Source organism: Rhinolophus sinicus, chromosome 1, assembly GCF_057876585.1.
Source record: "Rhinolophus sinicus isolate RSI-liver-muscle chromosome 1, RSI-T2T, whole genome shotgun sequence".
In the NCBI taxonomy this organism is placed as follows: Eukaryota; Metazoa; Chordata; class Mammalia; order Chiroptera; family Rhinolophidae; genus Rhinolophus; species Rhinolophus sinicus.
Window position 1 is genome coordinate 29,664,273 of NC_142501.1, and position 13,076 is coordinate 29,677,348.

Consider the following 13,076-nt stretch of genomic DNA (forward strand, 5'->3'; position numbering starts at 1 on the left):
GTCGGTGGTGTAGGATTTAGGCAGCGGCGGTGAAGAACTTCGTACCTCACCTCACCCCTATTTCTGTTCACCGCTCGCGGGCTCTTTCAAGTACCTGGGCTCCGAACTGAGGAGCCTTCCGATTCCTCGTGTGCTTTTCCGGGACTCCACCTTAAGGCTCTGTCTGTCCCCGGCAGGTAGTGCACCTTCCTGGTTCAGGGTCTTGGTAGCCCACCCCAACCCCCGGCCCCTCGGTCCCTGGAGGCATCTGCCGCGTCTCCTACAGATACCCACAGATTGTCACCCCCCCCCCCCCTCGTCTGGACCATTGGAAAAACATCTTAACTAGCTTTCTACTTACCACTTTCTTTCCTCCAATCTGTTTTAACCACAGATTTCCGTGTTAATTTTACAAAGCGCGGCTTTGGTCGTTCACTCCTATTCCAAACCTCCTAGCCAATCTTATTACCATTTACTGAGTGCCTGCTCTCCCTGCCAAGTGTTTTGCAAATATTATCTCTACGCACATCACTAAACATAAATAGTTTATAGCCATTTTACTAAGGAGGAACTCGAGGCTCAAAATAAGTGACTTTCCCAAGGTCAAAAGCCAGAGTGCGGCTTGGCCAGGGTTTGAATCGGAGACTGTGATGTCAATGCCCGTAATGCTTTTGCTGCACCCCGTCGCCCCGACCTGTTACCCGTCTACATCTCGCCTCTGTATGTTCCTGCCCCTGTGCCGCACTGATGGAGGCGCCAGGACATCGTCCCCCTCTAACTCACCCCTTGAAATCTGACTTCTCTGAACATACAACTTTCATGGTGTCTCCAGGAACTTTGTGTAGTCCTTCTATTTGAGCTCACATACCACTTTCTTTATTCTTTGCATAGGCTGCTTTGAACCCACATGGAGTGACCTGCTGCTGTGCCTACATCTTCAGAAAGCGTACAATGAACCTGAGCTAGGCAGTGGAAATCAATAATGGTGACACTGACGACTTCTAGTTTTGTGGTAACAGATATTAATTATTAATTACGTATAAAAAAAGGTTCACTTTTTAACAAATAAGTATTTGTTGATTGCTATAAAATAAATGGCCATTTAATGATTTTGTATCTTCTTGACTCTATGATGCCATTGATTATGAGAGGCACTGTTACTTTATGTGCCATCAAGAAAGAAAACAAGTGCTGCTGAGTAAACTAGGACATTCAGTTGATTTGGAAGCATGTAGAGATGTTAAAATGTGAAATAGCATGCAGCTCATAGTTCATAAGAGATTGTATGTTGCTTCGTAAGAGTCCATGAGTATTTTTCTTACTCACACCCATGTCTCCTTTATTACAAACTAATCTGTTCAAGGCAAAGATCTATTGTTCTTTAACTTTTTTCTCACTTGCCATATCTAGGTGGTGCTTAATAACTGCTGAATGATTAACAAGTGTTCTTGATATTAGATCTAATCACCTATTTTAGTAACTGAACTAGGTACAGTGATATATGAGCCTATTACTCAGCCCAAATAGCAAAAGCATTTGGGAATCAAAAGACATTGGGTCAGAAGATCTGGATTCCAATCTGACTCTGTCCTACTGGTGTGACTAGTGTCGCTTTAGCAAATTCCTAACCTCTGTAGGCTTCATTTTCTACCTCTGTAATGTAGGGGTGATAATGTTACCTCACAGTACAGTTGGGAGGATTACAGGAGCTCAGACACTTAAAAGCACTGTGTACACTGTTAGGGGCTGGACTCTCTCCACCCCCACGGTCAATTTGGTTCTGCTACCAAGAACTGAACCCAGCTGCTTCAAGAGCATTTGCATGGATGCATCATTCAAAGCACAGATTATTAGGGGGTTTCCTTTATCTAAAGACTTTGATATGTTGTGAAATACTTTCCTTTGCAATTTATTAGGCATATGATTGAATTGTGTGTGTGTGTGTGTGTGTGTGTGTGTGTGCGTGCGCGCTGTGGACAATAGATATTGTATGTATTGTTCATGCAATGGTTTTAAGAATAAAATGTTATGATGAAGCAGAATTTGAGGGCTGGCTATGGGCCAGTAAGCATTGTAAGTGCTCTATTTGGTTTATCTCACTTAACCTTGATAGTAACCCTGGGAGGAAGGTACTATTATTTCCCCAATGTTACAGATTAGGAAATTGTGGCTTCGAGAGGCTAGGTAATCTACCTAAGAGCAGCTAGTAATGAATGGTGAGGGCAGGGTTCAAAGGCAGGTATTGTAGGGCCAGAGCCGTGCAGCTCTTAATGCTTCTCTAAGCACTTAGTGCAGCAGGGCAGGAAGTATGAACCCAAACTCCCAAATCTCCAAGTGCTAAAGAGGGTGGGAAAGAAGACACTCGGGGATTTCACAGTTAATCAGAGCAGTTGCTGTAGTGGCTTATAGTTGTTTCCCTGGAAATGATACCCAGGAAGAGAGATTAGTTGAAGAGATTGAGGGTGGGAGGTGGGGGCTGATATCGTCAGCAGAAGAACTGACTCAAAATATGGAGCTTGGTGGGAGGAGCACCAGAAGCAGAGTTTACCGAGCCTGAGCATGAAGTCATAGAGCTGGTAATATTTCTGTGCAAAGCAGGACAGTGGAACCCTAGCAACAAAGTTTCATGTATGCTAAACTGTCTAAAAATTTACAAGGGCAAGAAAGCAAGACCAGGGGCTATAGGAAGAGAGGTTGGTGAGGAGAGATTTGGAGACAGAGAGAGAATTCAGCTGCGGAGGAGAGAGGAAGAGTTTGAGGAAAGAAACTTTAAAGGGAAGTTTACCTTTCTGATACACGAGACAATTGCCTCTTCCATCTCTGCAGCATGAAACCAGCATACTTTCTCAAGTGAGTGGATTATAAGGGAAGTCAGAGTTGAGACCCGCCTTAAGGGGAGATAAGATGAGCAAAGATGGTCCAATGATTTGGAGTTACATTTGGTTAACTTTGATTTTTACCTTTATTCTAACTTTGAGTTGAAGCTCAAAAACGTACTATACACTGAGGGTGTCATTTTATACAATCTTTCCCCTCAAATAGGACTGACTAATGGAACCTTGTGTCCACTGTTGTAGTTGATTGCAATCAGGCACGATAAGCCATTTTACTTTTGGTCTTCCCTCTTTCAAAATGAGCTTTAATTTATTGATTTAAAAATAAATCACACATTAAGAAATGGCATTTTACTGAAATATTCACATTTCTGCCCTGAGACATCATAGTCGGGAGAATTATTCTCAGCTTCAGGTTTTCAGGCTCACAAACTTGGTTTACTAGCACTTTCAGAGTAGCCTTTTCTCTCTGGGGAAACTAAGTTATAATTGTCACATAGTAAAGATACCAAAGACGTTAGAGACTGTTTTCACTGCATTGATATTATTGGTAGCATTGTTAGCATAGTCCCCAGGAATGGGTTGGAGAAATAGCTTTGAAAGTCGTCAGCATCTTTGGCTAATCATGGGCACCTTGGAAGTGATGAAACTGCCCAGTTAGAGTATGTAGAATAAGAAAAGAGAGCATAGGAATCCCAATATACAAGGACACTGAGGAACCCCAACATTAAAGGGGACAGGTAGTGGAGGACAATTGCACTAAGGAGAATAAGGAAAGTAGTGACATAAGGAGGGGGGAATCCATGGAACCACAAAGCCAAAAAGCCAAGGGAAGACTGTATTCCCAGCAGGAGTGATGGACATTGTCAAATGCTGCCAAGAATTCAAGTGAGAAAGGGCCTGGGAGGAGTCCATTGGATGTAGCGCAAGAATGCCTCTGACCTTGGCAGGAACAGGTACAATGCAGTGGAGGGGTGCGGAAAGTCAGACTGAGTGACCAGAGGAGTGAGTGGATGGTAGAGAAGTGGAGACAACACGGTTTGATTGTTAAAAAGAGGAGGGAAATATATAGCCGCTAAATGAGGAGGGTTCAAGATACACTTTTTTTTTTTTTTTAGAATGGGAAAGACTGAAGCAAGTTTTAATTTTGAAAGGAAGGAGCTAGGAAGAAGGGAGATGTGAAAGATTTAGGAGCGAGATGGCTGACTGAGTGATATTTCTAATAAGTTAAAAACAGATGTGAATCAGAATATGGGGGTTGGGCATATCTTCCATTATGAAAAGAGGGAAGGAGGAAAAGATGGGTATAGGTGTATATACTTTTGTAGGTTGCAGGTGAGAAGTGGGAGCTCATGTCAGAGGCTTAAATTTTCTCTGTAAAATAGGTTATGAGAGTGATGGAACAGATAGGCTAAAACAGGGGCCATTCGTTCCCGATAGGCAAGACGTATGCAAATCAAGTAGTAACTGGCAATAGGGCATCAGAACACAGTATATGCAATACTAGGAAGGCTAGAACTTATCGTCCAGGTAAGGGGGGGTCTGTCTCACTAAGATTTTTATATAGTAGAGTAGCTAAATGATTGGTGTTAGCAGAGTGTCTTCTGGTGCACCCAAGACTCTTCTGAGTGCTGGCCCAAGGGAATGAGACTCAGAGAGGAGGGAGTTCCCTCCTCTTTACCCTCTATCCCCGACCTGCCTCCTCCTAGATAATAGCATAAAATCAGTACCACAGACGTTTAGTCACCAGGGAATCGCTTCCTTACATTTTTGCTTCTGAACTACAGAATGAAAGGTTATATGATATATAACCTCCTAGGTTTCCAGGTAAGCTCTGGAGTTCTAAACTGGAGTGAAGAGCAAAACAGACAAAAAGCGATGCTTTCTTGATGTTTACGTTTCAATGTGGGAGACAGACAGTGAATAAATACACTAATAAGTATGATAACAGTTGACCTTTGAACGGTGTGGGTTTGAACTGTGCGGGCCCATCTGCATTTATGTGGATCAGTGCAGTTCAAACCCACACTGTTCAAGGGTCAAATGTATTTCAATCTGTGGCTGGGAATCTGCATGTGCAAAGGGTGGATTTAAGTTATACTTTGATTTTAGACTTCGATTTTAGGTGCTTTGTGCCCCTAACCTTTGCATTGTTCAGGGTCAACTAATAGGGTAGGTGGTCTGTGTTGAGGCAGAGGTGTGTCAGTGTGTGCCTCTTTAGAGAGGGTGGTCACATTTGAACAGCGACCTGATGAAATGAGGGCATAATCCAGGCGACAGGTAGAGGAGAAGTTTTCAAGTGAGTGATAAGAGCGTGTGCAAAGGTCCAGAGATGGGAGAGTACCTGGTATGTTGAGGCAAGCAAGGAGGCCAGTGTGGCTGGAGGTGACTGAGAAAGGGAGAAATGGCTACAGGCATGGGCTCTAGAGACAGGCTACCTGGGTCCAAGCCCCAGTTCCACTGCTTACACCTCTCTGAACCTCAAGGTTCTCATCTATAAAATGAAGGCAATGAGAATAACTACCTCATAGGCTTGTTATGGGGGCAAATAATCGTAAAACCCTTAGAACATTGCCTGGCACACAGTAAGTGCTCTACAAGTGAACCTTAAACTAAGAAAGAAGAAAAATGACTTGGGATAGTGTGATGGTTAATGTCATGTGTCAACTTGACAGGGCCACGGGATACCCAGAAATTTGGTTAAACATTATTCTGGGTGTGTCTCTGAGCATGTTTCTGGATGAGATTACCATTTGAATAAGTAGATTGATAAGCCAGATTGCCCTCCCCAATGTTGGGGGGGCCTCATCCAGTCTGGTGGAGGCCTGAATAGAATAAAAGGCAGGGGAAGGGAGAATTCGAGATCTCTGCCTGGTTTTGAGCTGGAACATTGGTTTTCTCCACTCAGAGTGGAACTTACACCCCTGGCTCTCCTGGGTCTCCAGCTTGCAGATGGCAGATCGAGGGACTTCTCAGCCTCCACAGTCATGCAAACTGATCCCTTGTAATAAATCTCTATATGTAACGTAGAATTATGTATAATTAGATAAAAAGGTGGAATATATATATATATATATATATATATATATATATATATATATATATTTTTTTTTTTTTTTTCTTTTTTTTTTTTTCTTTCTTTCTATCTTATAGTGATTCTGTTTCTCAGGAGAACCCTGACTAATACAGATGGGGTACAAGGCAGATCGTTCAGGACCTTTTAGGTCGTTCATCATAGGCACTTCAGGTTTATTCTGAGCAAGATGGGAAGCCACTGGAGGGTTTCAAAGGACTTCTCTTGCTGCTGTGTTGTTGATCATAGACAGTAGGGGCAAGGGCACAAGCAGGGAACCAGTTAGCAGGCCCTTGAGGTGATGAAGGTAAGAGATGTTGGTGGCTCAGACAGGGGTGGGGGCTGTAGAGATGGTGAGACGTGGGTGGGTTCTGGGTGAACTTGAAGATATACCTGATAGGATTTTGCTGGTGAAATGGGGTGTGAGGCGTTGAGGATAACTCCAAGGTGTTTGGCCTAAGCTCCCCGAAGAATGAAGAACCTTAAAAATGTGGCAGCCATCGGTTATCTTTGTAGCCCTTCCTCAGGAGAGAGGTGTAGATGAGGTCTCTTAGTCACTCTTCTTTGCCTCAGATACTCATCACTTGGTTGCAGTTGCTCAAATCAGGACAAATATATTTTCCTCAAATTCATTTTTAGCTACAGCGTGGTCTAACTTCATACCTAAAAATGAACATTTTTTTCCCGCCAAAGGAGGTGACCTGCAGACACAACCTCAGCTCACATGCTGATGACCCATTTTGCCAATGCTCAGAGTCCTTTGGTTCCTAGGAGCCACAGCTTCCCAAACATGGCCATTTCCCACCAAGGTTTCTGCTTCACATTCATTAAAGTAAGTGGTTCATTTGAGCAGTTTCCCCAAACGTAACAGCCTGCACCAAAGGGGGAATTCAAGCTTCTGTTGCGACACACACATGCATACCCCACCCCCACCCCCACCGACCCACGCCATATTTAAGTTTGCAGTATTGCAGTGAGTGTTTTCAGCTTCTGCCATTCCCAGTAATGGCATAGAAACATTTTACAGTCATTGTCAGCCAGGATTGAAGCTCCTCTCCACACCAGCGCTTATAGCTCAGCCACGAGGGCTCTTGCATAACTCAGCCCTAACATAATGTTGAGGCAGTCCTATTTCCCCCGTTTTACACCTTTGCCTCCTGAGTTGGTGGCTGGATATGTCCATGTCTTGAGCAGCCCTGGCTCAGGCCTTGCTGGGACTTTGGCTATGCTAATATTTTGGAGGCATGTTCAAGTTCTTCTCATCCAGCAGCAGGATTCTACTTGTAGAGTCTGGAGAGACCAGAGCACAGCGGCTCCCTGCAGCAGAGTGAGGCCGTGTTTGTACATGTGAGGAAAGTGAGGAGCCAACAGTTCAACAGAAATTTACAAGTTTTGTGTGCCAGGTGCTAGAAATAGAATAATGACCTTCTTTCTCCTTAATGATAGAACTTGATGCTTGTAAGAACTGTTAAGAATTTATGATCCCTTCTCAGAGATTGAAAGAGATTCAAGAGACACACTGAGCAAATGCATTGTATTGGCCTTCTTTGGATCTTGATTTAAACAAACTAAAGGTTAAACATTTTTTTCTAAATAATCCAGGAATTGAACCCAGGAATTATTGTCAATTTTATTAGGTATAAATTACTGTGTTTAGGTTTGAAGAGTTCCTTTGATGAGGAGCAAGATTTTTACATGCTCTCAAAGTATCTCTCCAAAAGAGTAATGATACAGTGGAGAAACTGGACAATAACTTCCCCAAATGATCAAAATTAACATCACCAACAGGGATGACGGGCATCTGGATTGACACTCTGAGAACAGAGAGTTGCCTATGTGGCATTCCAGCCAAAGATCTATGTATAACCCGAAACATAAAGACATGAGAAAAACCCGAACAGAAGAAAATCCTATGAAATTACTGGCCTGTATTATTTTAAAAAGCCAATGTTTTAAAAGACAAGAAAAGGCTGAGGAATTGATTCAGATGAAAGGAAACTAAAGAGACATGACAACTAAATGCTGTCTGTGATTGTGAACTGGACCCTGTGCTAGGAAAAAATGGTATAAAGAACATTAGGGAAATAATTTTTAAAATTGGAATACAGACTGTAGATTAGATGCATGTAGTGTATCAATGTTAAAGTTGCCAAAATTGACAACTGTATTGTGGTTCTGTAAGAACCTTAGAAAATATGCACTAACGTATTAAGAGGGTTAGAGGACTTGATACATGCGACCTACTATCAAATGATGGTGTAGAGCTAAATGGTAGAACACACACACACACACACACACACACACACACACACACACACACACACACACGGTGCTTATTTCACCTAATATCTGAGTGTCTTCCTCCTAGTTTGCTATGCTCCAGCCATACTGGTCTTTGCATTCCTCAAGAATGCAAGCATGTTCTAGATCAGGGCCTTTGCACTCACTATTCCTCTGCTTGGAATGTTCTTCCCCCCAGAAATTCGCTTGCTTGGCTCCTCCTCATCATTCAGGTCTGAGGTCACCTCTTCAGCGAGACTTTCTTTGACTACCCAATCGAATGTGTTTCCTCTCCCCCAGAGCACTTATCATTATCTGAAAATGTTTAATTTATTTCTATGCTTTTTTTCTTTTTCTTTTGTCTACCTCTTTTCTCTAGAATGAGCACATGAGGGGAGGGACCTTGATCAGGAATCTGTCCCCAGCACCTAGAATAGTGCCAGAAACATAAGCTCTCAATAAATATTTGTTGAATGAATGAAGGTGGGATGGGTGGGGGGGCAGGACTCTAGGGAAGTTGACAACATGATCAGGGTTACTGGCGAGGTGTGTGTGTGTGTGTGTGTGTGTGTGTGTGTGTGTGTGTATTAGTGTCTAGTGTTCCATTCCTCCACCAAATACATTTTTTTTAGAGGGGAGAAGGAAAATATGTAAAATATGCTTATCTGAAAATTAGAGGTTGATCATAATCAGCAATTCTGGAGAAAAAGAGGAATCAAAAGACAGGAACTTTACTATGTCCATAACTGGATTGTAACATCAGCTTTTTTTTTTTTTTTTTTTTTTTTTTTTTTTTTTTTTTTGATGACATAGTCTATATTAAAATAGCAGAATGGTAGAAGGATCTAATTCCCAATTACATCTACATGGATGGATTGTCCTTTATTTGGGGACATTCCCCTTCCATCTTATCTTATTTAGAGCAATGTTATAATTTTCCCATTCTATTGGGATCACCACCTGGATGTCTTCATCCTCATTTTCTGTGCTACTTCTCTTCTAACACTGAGATGTGGACCTGTGATGTGGACCCATCTCCTGTATCACAGAGAACCTGTTAATCATGCAGAATCCTTGGTCCCAAATCAAGATCTCTAGGAGGGAGCAATAGCGAAATTTAACTTTTAAAAATGTCATATATTTTTTAGAGTGAAAAACATATTTCAAATATTCAAAATGTACAGAAGGATGTGTAGTGAAGCGTTTCCTTCTAACACTCACTTCTATTTCTCAGAAGCATGTATTGTTATATTCCCAGATGTATTTTCCCAGAGATTTTTTTGTGCATAGCAAGTAAGTATATGCATATATTCTTCTCCCACTCTGTTATTACACAAATGGGAGCATACTATACTCATGGTTTCTACACATTATTTTTATGTGCCAACATATCTTAGAAATCATTCCATATTGCTACACGAGGGACATCTTCATTTTTTCTGCAGCTGTATAGAGTCCCATGTATGATGTGCCATAACTTATTTACCTAGTAGCCAATCAATGGACATTAGCATTGTTTTCAATCTTTTGGTAATAAGAACAACGCTGTAATGAATAACCTCCTGCATATATTGTTTCCCATATGTGCAAATATATTTAAAGAAAAATTTTGGGTTCTGCCTACTGCTTTCCCTGTGTCTAACTTCATTGATTTCTGTTCTAATTTTATTATTTCTTTTGTTCTCTTTGCTTTAGTAATAAATTGTCTTTCTTTTTTGTTCTAGTTTCCTGTGGTGGAAACTTAGGTTATTGTTTTTAGATCTTTGTGCTTTTCCAGTATAGACTTATCCTAACAGTCTGCCTTTTAATTGGTGTATTTATTGATATAGTTATTGATATAGTTGGATGAATATCAACTGTTTATAAATATTTTCTATTTGTTACCACATGATTCTTTTTATGCCTTCTCTGGTTTTAATTGAGCATTTTATATTGTGGCATTTTATCTAGTCTCTTAGTTTATCAATTATACTTTTTTAAAATATTTCTAATGATTTCCCTAGAGTTTATAATATATATTTTTAACTAATCTAAGTCTACCTTCAAGTAACACTATCCCATTTCATGTATAGTTCAGGTATTCTCTTTAGATTGTAGTAATTCAGCAACTCTGGGGAGTTTGCAAAGTAAAAGTGTGGAAGGAAAAATAATCTACTTGCTGTTTCATGGGTGGAAAGAGGTTAGTTTCCCACTACTATTGTGCTTCTGCCTCCTTCTTCCTGCGTCACCTACCAGTTTGTTTTATGACTGTTGGTGCAATGTGATTTGGTGCATAGACACTCATAATTGTTATATCTTTACTATGAATTACATCCTTTATCATTATAAAGTGCTTTTAAAAATATTGTTGATATTTTTTGCTTTGAACTCAACTTTGATATTAAGATCATAGCCCCAGCTTTCTCTTCAGTTGGATTTTTCTGATGCTTTTGCCATCTTTTTATTTTTAACTTTTCTGATTTGGGGGTACACATATTTGAACTATGGACAAAGAGTCCGACCTCTGCCTGTCTGTTCTTTAGTGTACTCTATATCTGAAATCACACTCTTCATATGCAATGATCCATCCATAAGTGTATGATCAATACCAGAGAAGTTTCCGAATTGATTTGTGACATACGAGGTTGTGTATTCAAAGGGCCAGGGCCAGGGTTATTTCAAGGGTATCATACTCCTCTTGACTTGATTGCTACCTAGCAACTCAAGATTCATTTTGAAATGGACAAAGCAATAGACAGTAGAAAATTTTTAGGTATACCCTTATACATAGCAGTTTTACTCTGTGATCTAATCTGAAAACCATTTCTTTTAAAAGGTGAATTTAGTTGTTTCACATTAATTACAAAACTGGTCTTGTTTTTGTCATAAAAATTTAAGTTGTATTTTCTGTTTTTGCAGTTACATCTTTGATTTTTGTGTATTTCTTCTGTTAACACTAAAGTACTTGTGTTTTTGTACAAGTGGTTTCCTTTATAACTCTGTTATTTATAGCACTCTATTTCATCTGTAGTTCTTGAGGTAATGCTGATTAATTCCCTATAGTGACCAATAATAAATAAAGTTATCATATTTGTTCTTCCACCTCTCTCCTTGAATCAGTGTGCTCAAGCTGCTGTAACAAAGTACTGCAAACTGGGTGGCTTAAACAACAGAAACTTATTGTCAATAGTTCTGGAGGCTACAAATTCAAGGTCAAGGTGTTGGTCCACTTGGTTCTTTCTGAGGGTTGGGAGGGACAGATCTATTACAGGTCTCTCTTCCAGTTTCTGGTGGTCTCAGTATTCCTTGGCAGGTAGATGGCATTCTCCCTGTGTCTTCATATCATCTTCCTTTGGTATATGTCTGTCTCTGGGTCCAAATTTCCCCTTTTTATACAGAGCCAGTCATATTGGATTATGGTCCACACTAATCGTTTCATCTTAACTTGATCAGCTGGAAAAACCCCATTTCCAAACAAGAACACATTCACAGTTACTAGGGATTAGGATTTCAACATCTTTTTTGGGGAACATTCCTGTCTTCTGTTTCCTTTACTGTACTCTCAGCAGAGTCTACTCTTCCCTTCACCCCCTCATGTCTGTGAAACTTTTATTTTTATTTCCACTTCTCTCTGAGCTTTCTTGAGCTGTTATATCTCTCCTTTTTATTTTTGTTCGATAGTGATCATTGCGTCATTAGCTTTTTATAATTCATGACAAAATGGTTTAAATTTTCACCTGATCTATATAGAAATATTTTTCTGTTGAGTGTTTTTTTGGTTCCCCATTTTTCTGTTCCTTTCCTTCACATTTTTCCTTGTTGTGTCTCTCTATGGCTCCTATGCTGGTTCCATTTCGATTACTCAATTTTGAATGACTTGTGTGTTTACTGGGTCAGCTGTTCATGGAAGATCAATGTGAGGAAGCGGCAAGTACATGTTTCAAGTTAGGGACATTTTAAAGAACAATTCTGAGATTTATGTAGGAATTTATTAGTCTTTCCCCACTCTTCTTCAACCAGATAAAATCAGCTCAAAAAGTAAATTGTCTCTTTCCCTACCTCTTTAAGGACTGATGATGATGATGATGGCGATGATGACGAAGAAGAAAAGGAGGAGGAGGATGGGGGAGGGGTGAATATGCCTAGTCCAAGGGATTCTTCTTTAAGCCCACCTTCTGTATTTTTTGGAATCAATTTGTGCATCCTATTCCCCACTGTTGCAAACAAATTATTTTGATTTTACACTTCCGTGTATGCCCTTAACCTTGGTGAAATGCCTTTGCCAACTCTTTCTGAGACCTACAAGTATATCCTTGGGTGATCTCTCCTTCTCTGAATTTTCCTGAATCCTGCTTAATCCCCTTTGCTTTTGGCATTCTTTTGTCTACTTTAAGGTCCTGGGTTTCAACTATTTTTTAATTTTATTGAATATTATATTTGTGTTTCTCTTTCTCCTTGCTGTTTTGGGGTAATTTTCTAAGAGACAATGGATACATTTTGCTTTTATACCACTGTATTTAATTCAAAAATTGAAATCTTCATTCTGAAAGCTCCTCCAGTGTTTCAGTTTTAAAGATGACTACAGATTCTTTGACATTCTTTCCACTGAGAGGTGGAGTCTAATTTCCCTTTCCGTTGAATCTGGACTGGCTTTTGTCACTGACTTATAGTAACTCAGTTATAATAGAATGTGACAGAAATGACACTGTTTGACTTCTGAGATAAGTTAGAGAGGCCATGAAGCTTCTGTCTTGTTTGCTTGCCCTTGGAGCCCTGAGCTATGATGTAAGAAGGCTGACTACTTGAGGCTGCTATGCTGTGAGAAAGCCCAAGCCACATGAGAGTCTACATAAAAAAAAACCTGGGTTGGTAAATCCCCTTTGAGCTTAGCCTTTGAGTTGTCCCAGCCTAAGTACCAGACATGTTGTGGG

The 13,076-nt window shown here is 40.4% G+C and overlaps 1 protein-coding gene across 1 annotated transcript in view; it reads left to right on the forward strand.

Annotated features, from left to right (window-relative positions):
* Positions 1-43: 43 nt before the first annotated feature.
* The window catches only part of FAM234B (family with sequence similarity 234 member B), a 65,667-nt gene continuing 52,634 nt past the window's right edge, over positions 44-13,076 (forward strand). The window contains exons 1-2 of the mRNA XM_074325987.2: positions 44-176; positions 871-991. Of these exons, the coding sequence (XP_074182088.2) occupies positions 962-991 (30 nt within the window). The 5' untranslated portion in view covers positions 44-176; positions 871-961. The remainder of the gene's footprint in view (positions 177-870; positions 992-13,076) is intronic.